At 46.3% G+C, this 26,848-nt stretch overlaps 1 protein-coding gene across 1 annotated transcript in view; it reads left to right on the forward strand.

Annotated features, from left to right (window-relative positions):
* The first annotated feature begins 4,101 nt into the window (after positions 1–4,101).
* The window catches only part of LOC118143578 (uncharacterized), a 42,361-nt gene continuing 19,614 nt past the window's right edge, over positions 4,102–26,848 (forward strand). Inside the window, exons 1-3 of the mRNA XM_035253093.3 lie at positions 4,102–5,120; positions 21,707–21,753; positions 23,277–23,338. Coding sequence (XP_035108984.1) covers positions 4,102–5,120; positions 21,707–21,753; positions 23,277–23,317 — 1,107 coding nt within the window. The 3' untranslated portion in view covers positions 23,318–23,338. The remainder of the gene's footprint in view (positions 5,121–21,706; positions 21,754–23,276; positions 23,339–26,848) is intronic.

Genomic DNA, 26,848 nt, shown 5'->3' on the forward strand with positions numbered 1-26,848 from the left:
TACCTAAATCAGATCTATGAAGATGCTATTGATAAATTAAAATGAACAGACACTCTCTCAAGTAAGCAATAAGCTATGTTTCTTGTCACTAGGTCTTAGAGACTTTGCCTCAGGAATTTAAAAGCTTATCTATTACTTGCATCCAACATTCTCTTTACCTGTACCAAGTAAAGGTGTCTGTCCGTGCAGCTACAATAGCATACCTGAGGCTGGCTACTTTACAAAGAATGGAAATTAACTTGCTCACAGTTCTGAAGGCTGGAAGTCCAAGATCAAGGTGCTGGCATCTGGCATGGGCCTTCTTGCTATGTCCTCAGTGATTCTGATGCAGCTAGAGCTGGAGGACCGCTGTCAGAAAGTAAGAGAGAGCCGGCTCCCTCCAGCAAGCCCCTTGGCAAGGGCATTTAGTCTCCTGGCCTGGTCGCCTCTTAAAGACCCACTTCTTAATACGGTCCCATCGGCAACACCTGGGTTTGGGAAGGAGCATGTTCAAAGCTGTATGGTTTTAGTTGTATACAGCACAGCTGTATCAGGCTAGGCAGAAACATGATCTTGCACTGCCTTTATTTAGAGATTAACTATGGTTTAAGGAGATGTGTATGGGTACCAGAGTGACAAGGGGTGAACTTGGGATGGTGGATTTGGGGTGTCAAGGTGACAGGGTATTAAGGTCAGCTGGCAAAGCACCATTTATTCTCGTGCTTCAGTGGGCACAGGGCATGGCCCTCTGGTGTTAGAGTAGAATGATCATGCTGCCCCAGGGGTGTCTGTGTGGAAGTTTCCGGAGGAGACTGGCACATGAGTCAGTGGACTGAGTGGAGAAGATCTGCCCTCAATGTGGGTGGCATCCTCCAATCAGGGGGAGAGGGGGATGGAGCACAAGTGCAGAGGAAGGGTAGATTCTGGCCCATCTCCCAGAGCCGGGATGCCCTGTGTCTTCTGGTGTGCCACTGGACATTGGAACTCCAAGCTTTATGGCATTTAGACTTGGGGACTCCCGCCAGCCCCTGTGCACCACCCTCTCTGATGCTTGGGCCTTCTGCCTCACACTGAGAGTTATAGCACGGGCTTCCTTGGTTCTGAGGCCTTTGGATGTGGTATGAGCCACGCTGCCAGCTTCCCGGGGTCTCCAGAATGCAGATGGCCTGCTGTGGGCCCCCCCAGCTTCCATAGTCAAGTGCGCCAATTCTCTGATGAATACCTTTCGGTTCTGTCTTGAGAAGCTTGGCTGAAACACTAGGCATTACAATTCCAAAAGTGGTCTCTTACTTCCTTCTTTAAATCACACTGCAAAGTTCAGTGACAAGATGTGCGTAAAAGGCCTCAGTCTGCAGGCATTCCCACACAAAAGGCTTTAGTGGCTCCAGGGAATTCCCTCAGTAAAAGTTAACACTGGGCACCTACTCTGTCCCAGGCCCTGTGCTGGGCAGCAGGGGACAGCAGCAGGCAGGAAACTGAGGTCCCTGCTCTGCAGAGCTTAAAATTTCGTGTAAGGAGGGGCTGAGTCTCATTGCAAGAAAGCAGGGGGCAAACCGCAGTGCACAGTCCTGCTCCAGGCCCAGTCGACAGCTCAGACCTGGGAGGAGCAGATCTACAGGGGTTTTCTGACTGTCTTGGTCAACATTTAACCCATGACTGAGGAGGAGTATTAAAGAATGCCCAGTGCATTTGGGAATTACACAAAGCTGGGAGAAACAGCAAATGCCTCATCTTTCGTTCATGATAGAGAGAAGCTGTGGGAACTGATGCTTAACCTTGGCCCGGCACATTGGAATCACCTGGGAGCTTGAAAAGTACCCCAGTGCAGTCGGATGCTTCCGGAACAGGCCTCGGTGTGTGCGTCTGAGCAGTCCTCATCTTCCGTGTGCCTTCATCTTGTCTGTCCGTCTGTCTCCACCGGGCGCTGGCCACGCTTTCTCCATGGCAGTTCTCAGGCTTCATTCTCACAGCAGCAGCAGCAACTGGGAATTTGTTAGACATTCAGATTCTCGGGGCCCCACTCCAGACTCACTGAATCAGAAACTCTGGGAACGGGACCCAGAAATCCACCCTTGAATGAACTCAGGTGACTCTGATGCGGCTAAAAGCTGGAGAACCACCTTCCTGGAATACCCTTTTCCCCCCAGATAGGACTCATCTTGCAAGACTTGGCTCATGTGCCCTCCCTTGCAGGACGTCCCAGCGCCCCAACTCCGGGTCCACACAGAGAAGTCCTAGCACGTCAGGTAGGAAATCGTGATGACTTTATGTCTGTGTCTCTGCTAGACCTTGGATTTCCTGAGAGATTTTTTTTCCCTATTCATCTCCATACTCTGGAGCCTTAAGTAGTACCTGAAACCTATTGGGAACTTCAAACTAGTCTTTCTCTTCTAGTGACAAAAGAAGAAAGTTCTGGCTGCCGTGCTGGGCCTCTGACCAGCTGCCATTCTTGCCCCAGGGCTTCCTGTGCTCTGCCTCCTGCTTGCTGCCGGCTCTTCTGCTTTTCTTTCTGAATTTGGAAACAGAAGTGGGGCTAAGTAGCTCCCCCAGCCAGGCGCAGATGCAGCTCCCCACTGAATGTCTAAGCATGGACACGTGCAAGTTCAGCTCTCCAGCTTCTAATGCAGCGAAGATTTGAGGAGGAGTTTCAAGACATAGCTGTGGAGTTTTAGGACAAGGACATTCTATTTACGTATTTTTGTCTCTAATTTGTCTTCTATAAGCCATATGCCACAAATGGGGATTAGGTTATAATCTAGTTTTTGATGTTCTAAGTGTAAGAATACTGAAAAATAGAACCTGGTTTACTGTTCCTCCTAAGCACTGATCGGGGCTGTGCTAGAACTTTCTCTTGGTGTGTGCTAGGACTCATCTCCACAGCCGTTCACTTTATTTAGCCCTCTTGCTTCTATGAAAATGGACAGTTTTACAAGGCAAATCTTTTTAATATTGGGAAGAATACTAGAAAGATACTTACTGAGCACTTACTACTCACCAGGCACTATTTTAGGTAATTTTGCATGAATTGTCTTATTTAATCCTCATCATTCTACCTTTTAAAATGGGAAGCACATTCTATGTTAAAACAAAAAAACAAAAAACCCAACCAAGCCAGAGTTTAGAGAGTCTAAGAGACTTGTTCAGGCCAGAGAGGTAAGACGTGGTAGTGGTAGAACTGTAGATGCTTATTCAGAACTCAGAGATAGGCTTGTCAGCACTTTTTCCATATACTAAGCTTGTAGGAGGTCCATGAAATAAAAATGAATTTAAATGTTCAATTCTGGTTTACTGACACTGATTTTAAATCGTTTCTAATTTTAAGGAATGACAGTGATGTCACACTTAGTGGGAAGAAATCGTATAATTCTAAGGGCTAGATTTATGCCAAGATTAATTATTTCCTAGTGTTCTGTTTATTTAGGACTTGACCAAAACCAGAATTTTCCAGATATACTGTTTTCTTTAGTAGGAAAAGAATCATTAGCTGAAACCGTTCTCAGACTATTCTGAACTGGCTAACATGGTGTCATAAACACTGGGCTTCACTCTAAGCACTCTGGTCCAGAGTTCAGTTTCAAACAATGGGCGTGCAGAACTGGGCGTTCCGAAATACTCGACAGCTTTCTTGTTTGCTCACTGGGGCGGGTAGATAAAGCCTCGCCTAGGTGCCTCTTATCTCTAGAATTCTGTAGATGTGTTAGGGGGCTGGGGGCCCGTGAACGTGTCCCTGGGATGGACCAGGGCTCTTCCTGCCTTCCAGCACGCCTTTCTTGTAAGATATTGAAGAGAAAGCAAACCCAATAATCAGGGAGTATTGGATGCCGTCTCTCCTGTAAAACTCTCAGATGAGTGGAAAATACGTAACAGCATTAAAATCCCCTTGGGAACAACTAAGGTTTCATGGCTCATCATCCTTACTTTGTAGAAGAGTAAATTGAGAAGGAAGTAAATTGGACAAGGCTGCAGATTGTTTATGATCAGCACGAAGTCCATTCATCTGAGCTAATAATGATCCCACACCACCTTCAAGGGGCTTGTCATTTGCATCAAGACTCACTTAACATCCACGAAACCAAGAGGAATGGCGAAGCCTCTGTCCACTCAACAGGAGTCAGAGGGAGGATGGGCCCAGGCGGAGGCTTCAGAAACTCTCCTCCGAGACCAGCGGGCAGGGCCGCACTGTGTGCTGGGGCCAGGAGGGAGCCCAGCTGGACGGCAGCGGCCGCAGTGGGAGGACCGCGACCGGGGGAGCGCGTGGGAGCTCGCGGAGCCCACAGGCTGCAGGCCTGGGCCGGGTGTCCCTCGTCCTCCATAAGATCCCATGGACGCTTAGGAGGCATCGTTTCCCCGCGCTGGTCTCTGTATTTCCACAGCGATTTCTATATACTTGTTTTGCACCAGAGACCTTCCCATTGGGTTTTCTTTCCATGTCTAAAAGCACCCGCCTTTCCCGCCACTCTGGAGTCTCCTGAGGCTGGAGGCCCGTCTCCCGCCTGCAGCCTGGCGTGGGGGTCGGGGCGCGCGTGGCCTCGCTGGGGGCTGGCTGAGGGTGGGCTGGGGGAGGAAGGCCAGGGAAGGGGAGGCGCCCGGGGCCCGAGTCACGTCGGGGGAGAGGCGCTGGAGCTCGGACCGCCCCGGCCGCCGCCGCCTCCGCCCCGCGTCCAGACCCTTCCGTCCGCCCCCCCCGCCCCGACGCACGTCCGCGGACCCCTCTCTTCGCCGCCGTCCCGAGCCCCCCGCGACGGGCCTCTTTCTCCAGGTCCCCTGCCTGGGCCAAAGAGGAACTCCCTGGCCCCCTACCCCGGCTTTTCCTCCGCGCTCGTCCGGGGCCCGCTCTTCTACGCGGGTGGGTCGCGGTGGCTGAGTGGGTGGGGCCGCGCGTCCCCTCCCTGCCCGCCTTGCTCGGGAGCTCGGAGGTCACGGCGTACGTGGCCTTTGCGTGGGGTGAGACGGGAGACCCGGGGCTCGGGCAGGAGACGCTCGGCCCCACCCAAATTTTGCGGCGAGCTTCGCTCCGCGCGGGTGGGCACTGGGAGACGCGGCCGCGAGCCTCAGAGGCGCTGGGAAGGTGGAACCCACGGGAGCTGCGAATGCCGCGCGTGGGCAGAGCGAACAGGAGGCCTCAAGGGGAGCCCAGGAAGGTGGGCCCAGGGTCAGGCTGCGGGGTACCGTGGGCCGGGCGAGGAGGTGCCGGGTGAGAGGAGCGGGGTGTGCCCCAATGAGTTGGGGCGGGGAGGTGCCCAGGTGGGGTGGGTGGGATGATGCCCAGGTGACGGGGTGGGTGGTGAGTTGGTGCCCACGTGTGGGGGCCAGGGTGGTGCTCATGTGAGGGGGGCTGGGCAGTGCCCAGGTACCAGCAGTGGAGTGGTGCACAATGCACAGGTGTGGGGGGGTAGGGCGGTGCCCAGGTGTGAGGTGGGGCCATGCTCAGGTACCAGCAGTGGGGCGCCAAGGTGTGGGCACGGAGTGGTAGGTATCCAGGTGCCCAGGTGCTGTGCCAGGTGTGACTTGACTGCAGGAGAGGAGTGAGGAGGGTGCTGTGTGGGGAAAGGCCAACTTATTTCTGTAAGAGAAAGCAAACTTTCTTCTTAGCTACAGATGAATAAGATATAATTAATTACATAATTATAATTATCTAGTTGTAGAGATAAAAATAATTTTTATTTAGTTAAGGGCTCCCAGTTAAAACTAGCTGAAAACAATGACAGTAAAATTCTATATTAGATGTTGCCTACTTATTAAATTCATTATTAAAAATATATACATCCTTAACTTGCAGTCCAATTGCCTTTCATAGGGCACAGATCTTCACAGCACCCAGTGTCGGCAAGTGTGTGCGCGACGCTTTTTCTGCACTTCTGTTCCTTTCTGTTTCTAATGGCCCAGCTGGCCAACTGTAGCAGGGGGGTCACGAACCTTATAGCGCAGCGGATGTGCTGGAAATTTCATTCACTTCACTTTGGGCTTGGACTTGGCTCTAAATGCTTGCTGATGAGAAGTTCTGTCTTTTCCTTGAATGATTTCAACTAGTTTCATTTTATGAAGTCTCCATTCAGTCATGAATATTTTCCCTAAAGTACCTTTGTAAATCTGTTTTTTAAAAAAATGCTGTAGTTTATTTGTGACAAACCATAAACTATATTTGAAGTTTTAGGTTAACTGAGAAAGCCATTTTAACTAATATTGCAGCAAAAATACTGAACAGTTCCAAGAAAGAGAGGATAAAGTACTTGTCATCCTCGTAATAATACAATTAAATAAGAAACATGTTCTTGTTCTTTTTTAAACTGGAGTTCATTAGCTTAGGGAAAGCAGGCTTCCTTACGTTCAGGCAGCCTTGACTGTGGGCCCCCCTCTCATGCTTGGCCCTCACCTTGCAGGGTCATCCATTCCCTGCCCCGCTCCGCTTTCCAGTGTCAGCCCCAGCCTCTTTCTTCCTCTGCTTAGGCCCTCCTGGTGGGATCCCACCTTGTCCCCTGGCCTCCACTGTCATCTGCACTGAGTGATGTCCCCAGGGTCCTCTCTGCCAGGCTCCAGGCCATGAGGCTGTGGGTGAGGCATGTCCCTCTGCACGACTTGCCTTGTGTTCTCTAAGCATGGCGCTCACAGCCCTCTGGCCTAGACGTGGGGCTCCTGCAGTGGCCCCTGGTTCAGCATTCCCATCACATCCACCCAGCTGCTCCTGTCATACACCTGGGCCTCATCCTCATCCCCTTTACTGAATCCACCCTATGTGATGACTTGAATCCTGTGGGTTCGCTCTTGAATCTGCCCTTTTCTCTTCACTGCACATGTGCCAGGTGGCCAGCACGATGTCCCACCAGGACCCCTGCAGTCCCAGTGCACCCACATGCTCACCTGGAGACCTGTCCTCACTGCCTGCTGCCTGTGCTGTGCAGAAGGACAGAGGCTAAATGAGGAAGCCTTGAGTTCTGGTCTTGGAAATGGCAGCCTGCCCACCACCCACGCCTGCCCAGCCTTTCTTCACACAGTACATAAAAGGCTCTTTTAAAATACAAGTATTATCCTGTCCTGTTTATGAGTAAAATGATCCCTCACAGTCCTGGTCTTCGAAGCCCCTGGGGCCTGTTCGTGGCAGCCTCTGTCAGTGTGGGCACAGGTGATGGAGGTTGGGGTGTGTGGCAGGCAGCCTTGGCCACGTGGGTGTGCATTCGGCCACAGTGCTTGGACACAGGGCTGAAAGCAGAGAGCAAAGCAGAAGGCATGGCATTCCCTGGCCTAAACTGCTTATTTCAAAGTAGGAAAAATCTTCTACATGTGACCAAGGGAAGGCTGGGAAGAGGGAGAGTGAGAGGAGAGGAACAGGAAACATAGACCCTGTGGAGGCTTTTGGGGTCCACTTACTCTGCAGGTGATGGAAGTTAACGGAGGCTCTTTGTCGGGGTTACTAGAATCAGGTTTGTGTGTAGGCAGACACCCCTGAAATTAAAGCGGGTTTCTTACAGAGGGTAGTGTGTAGCCACAGCCCTGGGGAGCTCAGCAGCTGCCCTGTCTGCAGGCATCACGGGGCTTGGAGAACCGGGAACTGCCTGATGGGACTGGATTCCTAATTCTGTTGTGAGTCTAAAGCCTGCAGGTGACTTCCAGGCTGAGGAAGCTGCAATGGTGGAGGGAACATGGCAGGAAGCAAGGGCTGGGGAGAGAAGGAGGAGCCTTTGGAGGCTGATGTTGAAGGCAAGCCTGTCTTTGGCCTGGGGTTGTGTCTGATGCTGGTGACGATTTTCAGGGCCTCCCTCCCCCGAGCTGCCAGTACATGTTGAAGATCCAGTCCTAGAGCAAATACATGGGGGGGATCACAGTCCCTGTCTTCAGGGTACTTCTGGCCTCATCAGGATGGGAGGTTGGCACAGGCAAAATTAAATCTGAACATTTGAATGCTGTGCCTCGGTGCTCAGTCCACGTTGCTGGGTTTCTGGATGTCTGTTACCTGGAAGATGGAATAGAAGAAGACTTTCTCAGACATAAAATGCGTTTGTAAAGTGGAATCTCCTCTCGGTTTACTTCAAGATGTGTTAAAAAGTGGGCATCATACTTATAAATCTCCGAACCCACAAATTAGTAGTAATGGTGTGTAAGACTGGAGAAATGTTATTCCTGACAAGCAGTGGAAAGAAACAATAAAAAGTTACTTTATCTCTAGATGGTAGCGATTTTAGAATTTTCTAAGAAAGTTTCCTGGTTTCATGCTGGCCTTTTTCTGTGGTTTGTCGTTAAGACATGGAGCGTGGAATCTTCTGCAAGGGTTATGCACTTGGGCACTGACGTCCCTTCACTACCCACTGCTGAGCACGGTTGGAAATTCACTCCCAACAAGAGTTCCACGGCAGGCACCGGGTCAGCTGTGGCAGAACTGCACCTTTTAATTGCAGAATGCTGAAGAGTCACTCGCTAGCAAAGACTGGCTTTTCAGGGGCGATTTTATAGCACTATTAACTCAGAGGCACCATTACTTAAATGTAATTTTTATTATTACAATTAAAGACTGATTTGATTTTATGAGATCATGCATTTTTATTTTATGGAAGTTTTATAGTTAAATTCAATTTAAAATATTACTCTATTTAAAGTAAAATACAAGCAAGTACGATATTAAAATAATACCATACTTCACTTGCAACTGATGTGAAAACTTCCATGCACGTGATTACTTTGGTGGAAACAAATATTTCCTGATGCAACCAGGCAGTGGCTCAGTGAAGGCAAACTTGGCTGATTCTGTTTGTGAAGTTAGCAGAAGTCTCATGAAATTTACTGTCAGTTTTTTTGTGTGAAACATAAAAGTTGATTTCTTCTCAGTCGATTCTCAGAGGAAGGAATTTCTTTGGGTCAAAGGGAACTCTCATTGTTACTTCGGTGTTTGCACAGTGCAGGGTTGTAAAAGTTGAGACTAGCCTCTCCGAATGCCAGCGTCTGGTCCTGACATTTCACGGGGAGAGGACGGCTCGTGAACCAACCGAGTTGTGGTTGTGTGACTAAGGCTTCTGTAGCTCTGATGTTGCCATCCAGGCCGACTTAAGACTTGGGAAGTTTCTTTGTGAGTTTTTGGCAGATTTTGAGATTTTGTTTTTGATGGAGGAAAAGAATGTGAAGGAGTGTTTGCACTAAATAGATTAAGCTGTTAGTAAACATGTGCCCTTTAAATTAACTGCTGAAAAGGACAAAGAAAGTGCTTTGTCGTTGTCAACTGGATTTGTCTGAAGTCACAGAGACAAACAGGTGAAGGGGCAGTCCCTCTTCCACTCCCTCATGGAAAGCAGAGATTAAGCTGTGAAACCAGGAGAAGCCGAATTGGATTCTTCCTCGCATTTATTTTGGCAAAAGCTTGCTCTTCTTTCTCTCACTTGCCTTTCTTGCGACGGAAGCCTGGTTTTTACAGTCAAATTAGCGCAGGAACAAATATTGCTCAGGAATGTGTCCTTTCAAGGTTCTTAGCACTTGTGATGAGTAAGTCCCTGCACAGTAAGTGGCTGGAGACACATCCGTGTGGCAACCCCAGCTTCTCAGCTGGCTGGAGGAGAATTAATCTCACTGTCAGCACTGCTGGACAGAGCGCGCCATTCAGAGTCAGGGACGATGGGTGGGCCAGGCCCTTACAGGGGCTGTCCTGGAATCGGGTGCTGGCCTCCTGGGAGTGTGCTGCTTTAGTCACTTGCACCTTCCCTAGTTAAAAAAAAATGAGAAAAAAGAAAGGATAGTAGGTTTACAGGGACTTTGCTGAGACACTTTTGGTCCTGGGAAATGAGGTAAAGTCCAAAGGAATCCTAAAGGAGGAGGAATGGAGACCCACAGGGGAGGAGACGGGCTGTCCTAGGAGGAGGAATGGAGACCCACAGGAGAGGAGACGGGCTGTCCTAGGAGGAATGGAGACCCACAGGGGAGGAGATGGGCTGTCCTAGGAGGAGGAATGGAGACCCACAGGGGAGGAGACGGGCTATCCTAGGAGGAGTGGAGACCCACAGGAGAGGAGACGGGCTGTCCTAGGAGGAATGGAGACCCACAGGAGAGGAGACCCACAGGAGAGGAGACGGGCTGTCCTAGGAGGAGGAATGGAGACCCACAGGGGAGGAGACGGGCTGACCTAGGAGGAATGGAGACCCACAGGGGTGGAGACGGGCTGACCTAGGAGGAATGGAGACCCACAGGGGAGGAGACGGGCTGTCCTAGGAGGAATGGAGACCCACAGGAGAGGAGATGGGCTGTCCTAGGAGGAGGAGGTGGGCAGGTTCTCTCTTCAGTAGTTTTAGTTTGAGCTGGCATATGTCCAAGAAATGTGACAGAGCCAGTATGGAAATTCAAGATTGCGTGCTGACTTTCTTCTCCTTTTAGTAGGATTTTATCATTTTGAATAGTGACCGCCAGTTACTAAGCAAAGTGAGGGTTGTATGTGCTCTTCAGAGTTGGGGGTTTACCATGAAAGGTTAAATGTGATAATGAGCAGGTGTCCTGGGGTGCAGTTTTTAAACATGGTGTGACACTCCTCTTAGGAGTCCTCCAAAGCGGGTACCTCTGCCAAGCGAGCCTCAGGTGGACACGGGCCAGAGAACCACAGGGGTCCCAGCTGTGAAGGGGTTGCATGGCCCAGACAGGCTGGCTGTGCTGCTGAGGCTTCCATTGCAAAGTCACAGAATTCTGCAGAAAGGGCTGTTGTCTTAGCTCTCCTTAAACCAGTCAGGCAGCGGGTGATTGCAGAGAGTGTAGACCCTGGAAACTGATGGCCGACTGGCGTGGGGGCCTTGGCACTTGGACACATGATTCATGTGCCCAGTTCACGTGTCAGCCGCAACCCCTTCACTCGAGTATTGGAAAGCAAGGACTGTGTCTTGTTCTTTTGTGGACTCCGGGACTTTTCTAACCTAAGATTCCTCAGCCCTAGTGTGGGCATATTCATGGGGGGACAGGGGTTATGAGTATGAAATGAGGTAACAGCAGATAAAACACATTTCAGCAGCATCAAGCTGGGGCTTCGTAGAGGCTCACTGAAGACGACTACGCCCTTTTCCCACAATCGGGACTGCTCGGGAACCTTCTCAAGGGCTCTGCCGTTTGGCGCTGTCCTGACCTCACTCCTGGACCTGTAGTGGCAAACCAAATCTGACCAATTATGATTTGGCATTGCCCTTACTTCTTAACCCTAGTGACCCAGACTGAGAACTTGAAACTGGCCACCTCTCACTGATGATTCTGTGATTGCCTTGCAATGACCTGCAATGGTGAGGGCACAGGTGGGGTCTCAGTGCCAGAGCAGGCCCCTTTTTACTGCGTGACTGCTGTCTGCGTGATGCTGCTTCCGTCTGTGCGGTCGCTGCAAAGACAAGAGATTCTCCTGTGGCAATATTTACAGCCTTAAATGTGTCATGTGACTTGTGCAGGACCCCTGAGCTCTCTTGTAACTTACTGCACTGTCTTCCTTTTCTGCAGCTCGGTTCTGACCTGGCATCGGAAAATGGACTAGGCTTTTGTACTTTTTGTAGGTTGTGTAACAATTGTGCAATGTGAATAGAATAAAATAAATGCATGTGAACTAGAAAGAAAAGAAAATGGTCTGAGAGGGCTGATCACTCTGAAAGTGCACAGATAATGAGAAGGTGGAGTATCCCAGCCGGGCACGGAGCCAGGCACCTCTTCTGGGCACACAGCGAGCCTCAGTTTCCCAGGGCCCCTTTCCACTAGGTGAAGCCAACTGCGTCCTCACCCATGGAGTCTGAGTGGGAGTGATGTGGACTGCTGCTGGCCCGGCCAGGGATACTTTTCTTGGGCAATCTTTTTTTTAAAAAATTGTATAAATTGGCCAGGCACAGTGGCTCACGGCTATAATCCCAGCACTTTGGGAGGCCAAGGTAGGCAGCTCACAAGATCAAGAGATTGAGACCATCCTGGCCAACATGGTGAAAACCCATCTCTACTAAAAATACAAAAATTATCCCAGCACCCTGGGAGGCCAAGGCGGCTGGATCACGAGGTCAAGAGATCGAGACCATCCTGGTCAACATGGTGAAACCCTGTCTCTACTAAAAATAAAAAAAATTAGCTGGGCACAGTGGCACGTGCCTGTAATCCCAGCTACTCAGGAGGCTGAGGCAGGAGGATTGCCTGAACCCAGGAGAGTGGAGGTTGCGGTGAGCCGAGATCGCACCGTTGCACTCCAGCCTGGGTAACAAGAGCGAAACTCCATCTCAAAAAGAAAAAAAAAAAAAAAATTAACTGGGCGTGGTGGTGGATGCCTGTAATCCCAGCTACTTGGGAGGCTGAGGCAGCAGAATCACTTGAACTTGGGAGGTGGAGGTTGCAGTGAGCCTAGGTCAAGCCTTTGCACTACAGCCTGGTGACAGAGCAAGATTCTATCTCAAAAAAAAAAAAAAAAAAAAAAGCAATCGTATAAATTTGTGGAGTACAGTGTGGTGGTGGTACATGCATATATTGTTTAGTGGTGACAACTGGGCTGTTAGTGGAACCATCATCCAGATAGTGTACAAAGAAGCAATTGAGTAACATTCAATCCGCCTCCCTCCCACCCCCACCCTTCTGAGGCCCCAGTCTCTATCCTCCCACTCTCAGCTACCACGTGGATACTTTCTCTAGCTCCCACATGTGAGTGGGAACATGCAGTATTTGGCTTCTGAGTTGTTTCACTGAAGACAATGACCTGCATATATATGTATATATACCCCATTTTCTAATCTGCTCCTCTGATGGTGAGTACTTCAGGTCGTTCCATGTCTTTGCTACTGCGAGCAAAGGTATCTTTTGGATAGAGTTTCTTTTCCTCTGGCTCCATACTCAGTATGATGGTGATGGTGGGATACTCAGGATGGGGGTGGGATTGCTGGACTGAATGGCAGTTCTACTTTTAGTTCTTTGAGAAATCTGCATACTGTGTTTTGTTTTCTGAGACTGAGTCCTACTCTGTTGCCCAGGCTGGAGTGCAGTGGTGCAGTCTCGGCTCACTGCAACCTCCACCTCCTGGGTTTAAGCAATTCTCATGCCTCAAACTCCCGAATAGCTGGGATTACAGGCATGTGCCACCACATCTGGCTAATTTTCATATTTTCAGTGGAGATGGGGTTTCACCTTGTTGGCCAGGCTTGTCTCAAACTCCTGGGAGCAAGTGAACCTCTCATCTCCACCTCCCGAATTTCTCAGATTATGGGCATGAACCACTGCTCCTGGCCTCCACACCGTATTCCGTAAAGGTTGCACTGATTTACATTCTCACCAACAGTGTATACGCATTCTCTTTTTTTCACACCCTTGCCAACATCTGTTATTTTTGTCTTTTTAGCAATAGCCATTCTGAATGGTATAAGATGGTATCTAATTGTGATTTTAATTACAGCCCACCCCTCAATTGCCAGTTATAGGGCATAGCTCCCCCCAACCCACCCCTCAATTGCCAGTTATAGGGTATAGCTCCCCCCAACCCACCCCTCAATTGCCAGTTATAGGGTATAGCTCCCCCCAACCCACCCCTCAATTGCCAGTTATAGGGTATAGCTCCCCCCAACCCACCCCTCAATTGCCAGCCATGCATAGGGATTGCATTTCTCTGATTAGTGTTGAACATTTTTTCATCTGCTACTTGGCCATTTGTATAACTTCTTTTGAAAAAATGTCTATTTATGTCCTTTGCCCACTTTTGAATGGACTTATTTTTGTTGTTGAGTTGTTTGAATTCCTTGTAAATTCTGGATATCAGTCCCTGGTTGGATGCATTGTTTGCAAATATTTTCTCCCATTCTGCAGTTATCTGTTTACTCTGTTGATGATTTCTTTTGCTGTGCAGAAGCCTTTTAGTTTAATTAAGTCCCATTTGTCTGTTTTTGCTTTAGTTGTTTTTGCGTTTGAGGTCTTAGGCATGAATTCCTTTCCTAGAGCAATGTCTAGAAGAGTTTTCCCTAGGTTTTCTTCTAGTATTTTTAGTTTCAGGCCTGCATGTAAGTCTTTAATCCATCTTGAGTTGACCTTTTTTTTTTTTCTTTTTTGAGGCAGCGGACTCAGCTCACTGCAACCTCTGCCTCCCAGATTCAAACGATTCTCCTGCCTTAGCCTCCTGAGTAGCTGGAATTACAGGTACCTGCCACCATGCCTGGCTAAGTTTTGTATTTTTTTAGTAGAGATGGGGTTTTACCATGTTAGCCAGGCTCATCTCAAACTCCTGACCCCAAGTGATCTGCCTGCCTTGGCCTCCCAAAGTGCTGGGGTTACAGATGTGGGCCACCACACCCAGTCTTGAGTTGATTTTTGTATGTGGTGAAGGATAGGGTTCAGTTTCTTTTTTCTGCATATGGCAATCCAGTTTTCCCAGCATCATTTACAGAAAAGAGCATCCTTTCCCCAGTGTATGTTTTTGTTGCCTTTGTGAAAAGTCAGCTGGCTGTGGATGTGTGGCTTTATTTCTGAGTTCTCTATTGTGTTCCATTGGTCTATGTGTCTATTTTTATACCAGCACCATGCTGTTTTGGTAACTATAGCCTTGTAGTGTAATTTGAAGTCAGGTAGTGTAATGCCTCCAGCTTTGTCCTTCTTGCTTAGGATTGCTTTGGCTAGTCATGTTCTTTGGTGGTTCTATGTAACTGTTAGGATTGTTTTTTCTACATCTGTGAAAAATGACATTGGTATTTTGTGAGGGATTATAGTGAATCTGTAGATTTCTTGGGGGCAGTGTGGTCTTTTAAACAATATTAATCCTAACCTCCAGGAGCATGGGATGTCTTACCATTTGTTTGTGTCATCTGCAATTTCTTCCATTAGTGTTTTGTAGTTTTCCTTGTAGCGATCTTTCACCTCCTTGGTTAAATACATTCCTAGGTATTTTGTTTCATTTGTAGCTATTGTAAATTGGATTATGGGATTGTCTTGGGCAATCCTTTTACTCTTTCCCTCAGGTAGATGTTGACACACTGAGAAACCTTAGAACCACACATTGATGATGGCAGAGCCTCCATTAGCTTGAGTCTTGAAATAACAGTGTGGGGTGTAGCTCCCCCCAACCACCCCTCAATAGGCAGTCATGGGGCATAGCTCTCCCCAACTCACCCCTCAGTTGTCAGTCATGGGGCATAGTGCCCTGCAGTCCACCCCTCAATTGCCAGTCATGGGGCATAGTACACCCCAACCTACTCTCAACTGCCAGTCATGGGGTGTAGCTCCCCCCAACCTGCCCCTCAATTGCCAATCATGGGGTGTGGCTCCCCACGATCCAATCATTAATTGCTTGTCATGACAGAATATCCACATTGGAGTTGTGGTTTGAGAGAAGAATAAAAATTTGTCTTGTTAAGCTGTTGAAATTTTGAGAATTATTTGTTACGGATGCTAATACTTTCCTACCTAAAAGAGTAATCCTTATTAAAGGTTGTGGAACCAGCATACCTCAATCCCTGAACCAGAAAACAAAGGAAACAACTTTAATATTTCTTTATCCTCATTTCCAGACCAATTCTAAAGCCTGATTTTTAAAAAAGCTTTTAACTTTGAGATGATTTAGACTTCAAGAGTTGCAAAATACTGCAGTTACCATATGCGCTTCCCTCAACTTCCTCCAATATTAGTATCTTATATGATCATCATATAGTAATCAAAACCAAGACATTTACATTGAGAAATACTGTTAATTAAATGACAGAGTTTGTTAGATTCACTCATCTGGGGACCTGGTAAGACACAGTAGCAATAAAATGTGAGACTCTTGGCTAGTTTGGATTACAGAAGCAAAATATGGTTTTCACGCAATTGGAAGACAACCAGCTGCCCATAGTGTTATCGTCGAAGAAAGACGACCAGGTGGCTCAGAACCACAGTGTATTGACGTGACACTAGAAGGAATGAGATATGTGAGCCTAATTTTTTTTTTGAGACAGGGTCTCACTCTGTCACACAGGCTGGAGTGCAGTGGTGTGATCTTGGGTCACTGCACCCTCCATCTCCCAGGTTCAAATGATTCTCCCACCTCAGCCTCCCCAGTAGCTGGGACTACAGATGTGTGCCACCATGCCCAGCTAATTTTTGTTTTTTGGTAGAAACGGTTTCACCATGTTGGCCAGGCTGGTCTCGAACTCCTGACCTGAGGTGATGTACCCAGTTCAGCCTCCCAAAGTGCCGGGATTCCAGGCATTGGCCACTGCACCCGGCCTGAGCCTAACTCGATCCCAGAATTAAAGGTACCATGAGACTGTCCTGAAGGTGGTAAGAGGTGGGAACCTTGTCAAGTCAAGAGAAGAAGCGAAGCACTGAGGATTTCTTGTAAGAGTTTAAATATGTATAAACGTTTAGAGTTTTGCATACATATATCAATCCATATATCAATGTATGCAGTCTTGTTGGGTACAGGCAGCCTGCTGCTCCTCCAGTGACAGGTCAGAGGACATGCTGGACTCAGTCTAAGTTGCATGCCCATTCTTCCTTTCTCGTCTAGTGCTGCCATTGTGTAGAAGAGAAAGGCAGAAGGGGTATCTCATGATGGGGTTCTCTCAATTCATGACACACAAATTGAAGCATCATGGAAGCATAATGACACATGAGAGAAGACAGGGCAAGACCTTGCTCTCCCCACCTTGAGTGTGTTGGTCTGATTTAGAACAAGCAAGGAATCCTGTTGTCTGATTTTGCCCTTTCCCCTGGCTGCTGTCCAGAGTGTGAGGTTCACCCAGCCCTGGGGCTGATAGGGGTTGGCAATGTGACAGCTGCCTCCTCTGCATGGACATGGTGAGTCCTGCAGGCAGTGTTCCGTTTGTTCTTCCCATGAACGGCACTCCACTCCTTGTCTCTCCTCTCCCTTGGCTCCTCCTCTGTCTACCTGTGAGGTGTGCACACAGGATGGGTATGTCTTGGGGATGAGGGTGGGGAAACTGTCTGCTGTGAGGTGCTGCTGGGAGGTCAGATGTGAGTGGGAAGAGCTGTTCTCCCATTTCCCCATGTTCCTGGATGTGAGGGGGAGCACAGGAAAGAAGGAGAGAAGCCCAGGAGGTGCCCACGCTTGGAAGAGGACTTCATCTGACAGTGCCGCCATGTCTCAGTGCTGCTGTGACAACGACCACAGACTGTGTGGGGCTGAAGCCACAGAAATGTGTTCTCATAGTTCTGGAGGCTGGAAGTCCAAAATCAAGGTGTTGGTGGGGTTGGTTTCTCCTGGGGCCTCTCTGCGTGGCTTTAGAAGCATCTTTGCCGTGTGTCCTCACAGGGTCATCCCTTTGTGTGTCTGTGTTCAAATTGCCTCTTCTTATGAGGACAGCAGCAGATTGGATTAGGCCCCCCCACCCGTGTCCTCATTTTGACGTAATCTCCTCTTTAAAGACCTCATCTTCAAATACAGTCACATTGCAGGGGCAGGACTTCCGCATATGAATTTTGAGAGAGGGTGAACTAGATTCAGTCATAACATCCCATCATGAAAATAAATCTGTAGATTTGAGCCACGCAGCTCAGTTATGACCAGTTTTAAATATGGTAGAAGACTCTCTTGTCTGCTACAAAAACACAATGGCCCTTTGGTTCCTGAGCCTTGGACACTAGAACAAACACATAAATCAATACATGACCTCTACCAAAGGGTTTGCTTTTATGTGCGTAGTATAAAAAGCCTGACCCAGAGCCACACTCTCAGCATTTTCATTTTTGTCTGAAAACAGCAAAAGGGGAAGGGAAAGAGCATGAGTTCCTGGCCCCAGGTCTGCTGCGGACCAGGTTTATTGCTGTGGACAATTCCTACTTAATTACTGTTTTGACCTGTAGCTTCCTGTAACCTGGTTATTAATTATGACTGCTCTTGTTACCTCATAGATTTTCATGAGGATTGAGGTAAGAGCGCAGAGTGAAACCCTTGGCCATTATGGATGCTAATAACTTAGTTTAGCTCTTCAGTACCATAGATATTTATTGAGAGCTTATTATCTTCCAGGAGGCATTAGGGATATAAAATTGAAGAGAATGGGCCTTGTCTTCAGGACAAGGGAAAGGCAAGGACAAGATGATCTCATGCGCAGCTCATTTCAGGAGAACAGATACAGACACAGTGTGCTGTCCGAGCATGAAGGGGTATTTAGCTCAGCCTACTGAAGGTGGGGCGGTCACGGAAGAATTCTGGCGTCCTCTCATCTAATGGATGTCTCTTGGAAGCATAATTCCTAAATACTCTTTTAAAAAACAGAGTCAGAAATGCAACTGAGGAAATCAGTGGGCAAGTAAAAAGTAGTTCAGATATCAGATTTAATGTGTTCAGATATGAAATATTGTTCATAGAAAATCCAAAAGAATCTACAGGTAAACTCTTTGAATTGATAGGTAAAGTTTTCAAGGTTGCAGGATACAAGGTTAACTGTATTTCTATTCATGGTCATTAAACAATTGGTAATAAAATATTAATAAATTTCCACTAGCATCACAGGCACGAAGTATCCATGCATAACTGTAGAGAAAAATGAATGCAGCGATCTCTAAGCTGAAACTTAGAAAATGTGATAGAAATAAAAGAAGAGCTTCATCTGTGCACAGACTTGCCGTGCCCATCAACCAGATGTCACGTTATTATAAAATTATTTCCAAGAACATCCGTAGATTCAATGCGATTCCAACCAAAATCTCAGCAATATTTTATGGAAATTGATACACTAACAATAAAATTTATATGAAAATAAAGAGGGCCAAGAATAGCAAAGGCAATTTTGAAGAAGAAAAAAATAGTTCAAAGATGACCCGTCCTGTAAACACCCAGAGTTGTCATAGATTAAAATGGCCCAAGTATTTATGAAGGCCATGTGTTAAAAAACGTGTTGTCCAATCTCATTATTTTTCTTACTATTATTATTTTCCTTATTCTGATCTTATCATTAATTCCATCTGTATTAGTTGGCTCAGGGTGACACATCAACATACAGACTGGGTGGCATAACAGACACTTATTACAGTTATGGAGGCTGGAAGTGTAAGACCAAGGTGGCAGCAAGGTCAGGTTCTGGTGAGACGTCTCTCCTAGGGTTGCAGACAATCATCTTATCATCTTCTGTGTCCTCATATGGCCTTTCCTCAGTGCTCGGTGGGAGGAGGCAGGGGAGAAAGAGAGAGAAGGAGAGAGAGAGAGAGGGAGAGAGAGAGAGAGAGAGAGAGAGAGAGAAAGAGAAGAGGCAAAGAAGGAGACAGAGGGAGAGGGCCAGAGAAAGAGGGAGTGTCTCTTTTTATAAGGACACTAATTGTATGGGATCAGGGCCACACCCATATAATCTCATTTAACCTTGATTATTTCCCTAGAAGCCTGATCTCCAAATATAGCCACAGTGGAGGTTAGGACTTCAACATATGAGTTTTGGAGGTGAGGCAGCATAGGCAGTCAAGGAAATAACCATGTCCTTGAGATGTGGCAACCGTGGGAACCCTACCACGATCATGAAAAGCCCCAGCATTTGCACTGTAGTCAAGCTCACTCAAGCAAAGCTGTCTCCAGTAGAGAACTTCCCTGGTCGAGAGCATGTGCATTTTCATTTTACCTGTCCTCAGACTGACCCTCTGCTCTTCATAATAGTAAACTACGCCCTCCTGGGTGGAGATTTCAGATGCTAATGAGACACTGACGTGTGGATAAGCATGTACAGCTACTGCACAGCTGTGCCCAGAGCACCACACAGAACATGCTTCCTAGCAATGCCTCTTCCCACTCCCCCACCCTTTTTTTTTTGAGATGGAGTCTAGCTCTGCCACCCAGACTGGAGTGCAGCAGTGCCATCTCTGCCCACTTCAACCTCTGCCTCCTGAGTTCAAGCGATTCTCCTGCCTCAGCCTCCCGAGTAGCTGGGACTACTAAAAATAGAAAAAGCCAGGTACGCATCACCATGCCTGGCTAATTTTTATATTTTTAGCAGAGACAGGGTTTCACCATGTTAGTCAGGCTGGTCTTGAGCTCCTGACATAGTAATCTGCCCGCCTCGGCCTCCCAAAGTGCTGAGATTACAGGCGTGAGCCACCACGCCAGGCCTTCCCATCCCTTTTGAATGATCAGGTAAGACTTCCATAAAGGGGCCCAGTAACCGTCAATGCTGTCTTGTCCTCAAGAGGAGCCCACGCCGAATCCTCTCCAGAGTGTTACTTCCTTGTTCGCACCTAATGCTCAGAGTGCGCCTTCTCCCCTGCAGTCAGTGGCTCTGCGTTGCACTGTGTGTCTCTTGTTTACATTCTTAACAAAAAAGAAAGGAACTGAGGTCTCACACTCACCATCACCAGAGGCACACAGACATTCCATCCACATCACTTTCCTCTTCCTTTCTCAGGATCTGCAAGCTTATGTCATACTCCTGGCTTACTAATTTTTCATTTTTTCTCATACATGCACAGAAGGCTAAATATTTCTCTTTGGGTACTATGAGAGCTGTTTCTCCACATTTTTCATATGTATTGCCTTCATTATCATTTGGTTCAAATTAAATTTGTAATTTACCTGCAAAGTGACATCAGTCGGCCGGGCTGCATATCTCATTCAGCCGTGTGGGTGCAGCAACAGGGTGATGTAAGGCACTTAAGCATCGTATTTTAAAGACAACTCCGGAGACGTACTGCCTGGCTTCAAATGCCAGCTGTATTGTGAATAACTTTTTGACCGGGGCGGGGGGGAGGATACTTACATAATTCCTATGTGACTCAGTTTCCTCAGCTCCAAAGTGGGAAAAACAAGGTGCGTATTGCAGTGTGTGTCCATGTGTGCGGTATTTCCACCTGTCCTGGTTTGGGAATTCCTCATTCCAAGTGTTCTCATTTTTGCTTCTTTTGGTCCATGCAGGCTTCAGTGGTTCCAGTCTAAATTTCAAGGTAATTTCTTTGCTTGGAATTCCAACTGTCTTTGGGCAGTCACATTCAGGCTCTGCACCCTGCTCATGCTGCAGAGATGAGGTTTGACCTCTCCAGACTCTGGGGAGACAAGCATTTTTCCCTTGCCCCATCCATTGACACGTGGCCCTGTGGCTTTGCAGGTCGTCTGCAGAGCTCAGTCAGTCTCCCTGCTCTGGACACAGGCTGCGCATCTGGAATCCGAGTGAGCTGGACTGCTGGGTCCAGACTCCTGCCTGGGGCCTCGGGTCACCCGAATGCCGCCTGCCGCTGCTTTCACTCTTGGCCTCTGGGGCTTTCTGCTCTTTCTCTTGAGCTCAGCTGGTTCTTTTAAGCATGTTTATCTTGAACTAGTTTTTCTGTGTGATGGCAGTGCGAGAGGCACTGGTTGCCTCAGTCCAGGCTCCTGTATTCTCAAAAACAGGCCACAAAATTAAATCTCACCAGGACTGATGTTCAAGCACAACTTTTAAGTAAATGACACCCCTTTAAGTGGCCTGGAGTAAGTCTGGACTTCAAAAAGAATTAGTTCATATGATTCATTTTGTTATGGTTTTCCCCAGTGAAGTGTTGGACTGTAGCACAATTCTTGGCATGAGCATTCTTCTCTATTCTTTCAGGCATGAGCTGCCGCTGGAGGGTGAGCCATCTCCAGCACAGAGCATCAGTCTCACCAGAAGAGGATGGGGCTAGAGAGCTCGGCTGCGGGAGATTCTCCTCCTCACTGGGCAACTTAGGGTTGTAACATTTACAGGCTCTGTCCACTGTAACTTTGTCCAGCAATTTCAGTCTTTATTTCCAGGGACCCTGTTTGAGTCTGTGAGTCTTTTGTGTAGTATCTCTGCTTTCTTTCATAAGTTATTAAACTGAATTTTTATTAAGGACCTCTTCTTTTTTGTAGCATAACTACATTTCGAAGATACCTCAGAATTCTTTGGGAAGAAATGGGTAAGTATGTAAAACTATTTATCTAAGTATATTGAACAATCTCAAGAAAAGTATTATTGGGCATCAAAATTATTTATTCTTTTTCTTCTCTGTTTTGTTGAATTTCATTAGAAGCTTAAATTATAAAAATGAAGCATCTATCTTGCACTTTGGCTGAGTGCCTGGATCTGTTCTAAATTGGATCTTATAAATATTCCATCAAGTCCTATGTAATGGGTCTGCATTTTCCTGGCAGTTAGCCTGTGTGGATGGCATCTTAAACATTTGTGCCATCTTTGCAAAACTTGACAAAAACATTTCAAACACTAATAGCTTTGTTAATAAATTACATGGCACCCAAGCACTACGTTAGTTAAGAAAATTCTTGACACCAATCCTTCTGCTGTTTCACATTTGATATTTGGTAGGGGACTGCTAGCCTGCAGAATATCAGTTTAAAGCTGCACCTCAAATGGAAGCACTGAGAAAATGCCCAATGCAAGGTTGCTGAGGCGCTTTCCCAACAAGGAGGGACAACTAGTGAAACCAGGTGCTCGGCTCCATTTAAAAGCTCATTTCATTCGGAGAGTCCGACTGGGCATTCCTTTTTTTTTTTTTTTTTTTTTAAGACAGAGTCTCACTCTGTCTTCCAGGCTGGAGTGCAATGGCATGATCTTGGCTTACTGCAACCTCTGCCTCCTGGGTTCAAGCAATTCTCCTGCTTCAGCACCTCCAAGTAGCTGGGATTACAGGTGCACGCCACCACACCCAGCTAAGTTTTGTATTTTTAGTAGAGACAGGGTTTCACCATGCTGGCCAGGCTGGTCTCGAACTCCTGACCTCAAGTGATCACCTGCCTCGGCCTCTCAAAGTGCTGGGATTATAGGTGTGAACCACCACACCCAGCCTGGACTGGGCGTTCTATAGTAGAAAATTTCCTCTACATGCCAGGAAGGACTCAGTACCTCAAGAGCAAGCCATGTGCATTAGTACAGTGTTTATGAATATGTATATTCATACATAATTTAAACTATTCGTAAACGTACTGATAAAAACATTCTCAGATGAAGTGTATGCTACATTTTAATACACTGGAAAATAATAAGCCAGTAAAACGTTACTTTGTGCTTCTAGATTAATTTCTTTGGGGAAGACTTTGAAATAAAGATAATCCTGTCATTTTGGGGCTCATATTTGAACTTCTTGTAACTCCATTATTAATTTAAAAGTTTTATCTCTATAATGATCTTTTTTGGAATTTAGGCTTGTGATTCCCACTCATGTCAAAGTCTGCAAAAGACAATGTTTCCAGAGCATTACATATGTGTGTGTGTATAGATATGTGTGTGTGTATATATATTTGTAATGGTAATACTAGCTCAATGAATGAGCACACAAGCTTTTACATATACTTGATATTTGACCTAGTAGCAGCTTATCAGTCATTTGTAACAGGTGAATATGCATCTGGCCATCGTGCCCTTATATTTTAGGTACATAGGGTAGATATTGTAAGCCTGGGGCTGCTTTACATATTTTTACAGGTACCCGCGCTTCTTGCAAACATCTGGATCATTTTGATTGAAGAACAGCTAAAGACTGCAAGGTGAGATGTTAAAAACCCACCATTATTTTCTACTAAGTAGGGCAGTGTGCAACCCAAACAAGATACCAAAGTGAACGGGTGCAGAGGCTGATGGGGTGTCTGCAGGTGCGGTGAGCAACTCCAGGATCGTGTGTGTGTCAGGATCTGTTATGATCTTCATTCATTTCCTGTATCATAGGAAAATGTTTCCTTTAGAAGAGTGTGTTCATTTATGTGTTTATATGTCTAGCATACGCTCACTTTTATTTTGTATATTGGGGTTCTCTGTACCTATTTTTCCTCCAGAGAGGGTTCTGCCACTAAAGCTATTTAAAAGCTGATAAAATGGCAAGAACATGGATGGGAACTTGGGAGCAGCGAAGTTTGACTTTTGGTTCTAAAACCTGCTAGACGTACGGCCTGAGCCAAGTTGCCTAATCTCCCAGAGACACAGCTTCTCTGTGGATTGAATGTGGGTGGGACCCTACCTCATGGATTTGGAATGAGGATGAAATAGGTAATGTGGAAACCACTGAGCATGGTCCCTGACATACCCTTGATGGACACCAAATAATATTGTACTGGTAATACTGTTGTGATATGGTAGGAGTTTTGGCTTCACAACAGAAAAATCAAGGGTCAGGAGCTCTGGGCCAGTGTGTGGAGGAGTTTGAAAGCTGGCTGGTTGTGAGGAAACATGGTATTATTGAAGTTTAAGTAAGTTCAGGAGTGAAGAGAGGTCACAGACGTGGTGTGGAATGCGGCTGGTTTTATGTACCTTGTGTTTGTATTTGATAAATACCATTTATCTTTTAAATTATGACACAGTGTTAACGAAGACAATGGGAACTTACTGTATTTTGTACTGTCTCTGTGCCCACACTCTCATATAGTACTGAATCCTACAATAGAGTTGTGTATAGAGTCAATAATGATTACATTGTTTTCATCAATTTAGAATTTAGAACTTTGAATTTGGAGGGGAGATGAAAGACTATTTAGAGTGTGTCTGCTCACTTCATAGGTGATGAAAACTGAGGTCAGAGAACTGGGGAGCTTGTGCACGATAATGACTAGCTCCGATCTGCAACCCGGATCTCCTGGTGCTCAGGACAGCGCCCACATGGTCATCCTGGCCCGGCGACTGTCACACACTGGGCCTCCAGGTTGATCTGGTTCCATAAATCCAGGTCCATCCTCACCCTTGGTGTCAGAGTTCCAGATTGTGCATGTTTTGATCTGTGGGAATGAAGACGGGGTCCCTGTAGATTAGATTACTTTCAAGACTTTCCTTCATAGAGCGCACAGTTCTCTGTTAGTGATAACCCAATTTGCGAAGCAGTGGGGTGTGTACTTTATGCATTTCCTATTTTCCATCACTGTGAGCAAGGACAGAAAAAGCAGACAGATCAGTCCTTAGGAGGTCGGTGAATGGCAAGGCAGTGAAAGATGAAGAGTTTATTGATACTAGAGACAGTTTCTTCATGGGGAACTGAATATTAGATTAAAATCTATGCTTTTTCCTCTCCCTTTGCAGCTTGTATAACCCAGATCTGGCTGTATGGTAGGCGCTTATTAAAAGAAAGCTGGAGATAGATGTAGGTGAAGACAGAATTCAGCATGCTTGAGTTTTTATTAACTGGTCTGTTAATTTATCCACCCATTCATCAAATTATCATTAAGGACCTCCTGCGTATTACCATCACAATGCCTAGCATATAATAGGTGCTTACTCAGTGGTGGATATTATTACTTCTATCATTGTTATAGTAACACAAATACTAGTAAAAACAACCCTATGCTGAAAAATGCTGAAGCAAATTAGGTTTCATCTTTGCAGAGCTTAGAATTTGGTGGGAGTGCTGTGATCGGGCAGGAAGAGAGAAAGTATGCTCGTGTTTGTAGACACTTGCCTGAGTCTCGATGTTTTTAATCCACTCTGGCAATCTCTGCCTTTTAATTGGTATATTTAAACCATTTATATTTAAAGTGATTTTTGATCTCGCTGGATTAGTATTTCCCATGTTTGTAACTGTTTTCTATTTGTTGAACTTGTCCCCTTCCCCTCTTTTACTGAGTTCTCTGGTTTTCACTGAGCATTTTACATGATCCCTCTTTTTCTCTTTTTTTGGCTTATCAGTTATATTTATATCTAAATATTTTCTTAGTGGTTACTCCACAATTTGCAATAAACATTGACGACTACTTTAGGTTCACTTTGAAATAACATAATGCAGTTCACTAGTAGTGCAGGTAGGTACCTTACAACAAGGTGTCCAGTCTCTCCTGCCCATCTCTTACAATGTTGCTGTCATTCATTTCACTGGTCTGTATACTATAATCACCTAATACATTATTACTATTGTTACATTGAAAAAATAGTTACTGATAAGAAAAGATTAAGGATAAGAAAAAATATTTTACCTTTATTTACTCCTTGTCTGATGCTCTTCCTTTCTTTAAGTAGTTCAGAGCTTCTGACCTATATTATTTTCTTTTGGTGAGAAAGGGAGCCAGACGGGGATGGAGATGGGTAGTCATCCTCCCTGCAGGTGGTAGGTGAGATAAGTCCCCGGTAAAGTCTTTTCCCTGCAGAGGCTTTTGTGATGGAGAATGCTCTGGGTGTTTCAGAATGATTATTTTCCCTTCTCCTTGACTAAAATACAAGGGAATTTTCTTGGCTCTTTATTTGAGAACCTGGTGGGGTTTTATTTGAGAACCTGGAGGTAAGAGTGTGGGCCCCGCTAAGGTTGGGCCTCAGGAATTTCTCACTCTCAGGCTGGTCCCTGTGCAGGCTTCCGCAGTCCATCCAAATCACCCTCTAATAGTCCTACCAGCTTGTGGCTCTAGCCCTTCCGCCCCAGGTGAGCTGATTCTGGCGGCGATTCTCCATGTATTCTTTCGTCTCTCAGTTTTCAGAGCAGTGGTTTTCCCTATGACCTCAATTGTTCAACAGATGCAAAAAAGGTCCTTGATTTTCAGATGGTTCAGATTTTTTCCTTTTTGTAAGGACAGGAGGGAGAGCTAAGCTTTTTACATATTGGAGTAATAACAATTACTAAGTGATTAAGGAATTGTTTTAAAGTTTCTTTATTTTTCATATACTTCAATAATTTTTCTTTTAAAGTATTTTCTAAAGCTTTAAACTAGGAAGCTTGTGAAGCTACCACAAATATTACCATTTTAAATTAATTTTTACAAAAGAAGGGTGTAAATACTATTTTTCTATCAAATACTACCACTTCATTCCAGCTCTGGGAGTGTCACTTAAGAATGTAATTTTACAGAATAAGGCTATCTGCACAAAGACAGGCATTGTAATAGTAAGTGTAGAAGGTCTACTGGGATTATTCTCTAAATGATTTGTCATTTAGCTGATTCTTCATCTATGCTGTAAGTTATCTTTTGTCTGTGATGTCTCATTAGTCAGCTAGGTTTGTGAACTCCTGATGACAAGGATGCTGACTTATACTCCTTTAAATATAGTGCTCCCGCCCCAGCCCCACACCCAAAAAACTCTGCACACTTGTA

Source organism: Callithrix jacchus, chromosome 11, assembly GCF_049354715.1.
Source record: "Callithrix jacchus isolate 240 chromosome 11, calJac240_pri, whole genome shotgun sequence".
In the NCBI taxonomy this organism is placed as follows: domain Eukaryota; kingdom Metazoa; phylum Chordata; class Mammalia; order Primates; family Cebidae; genus Callithrix; species Callithrix jacchus.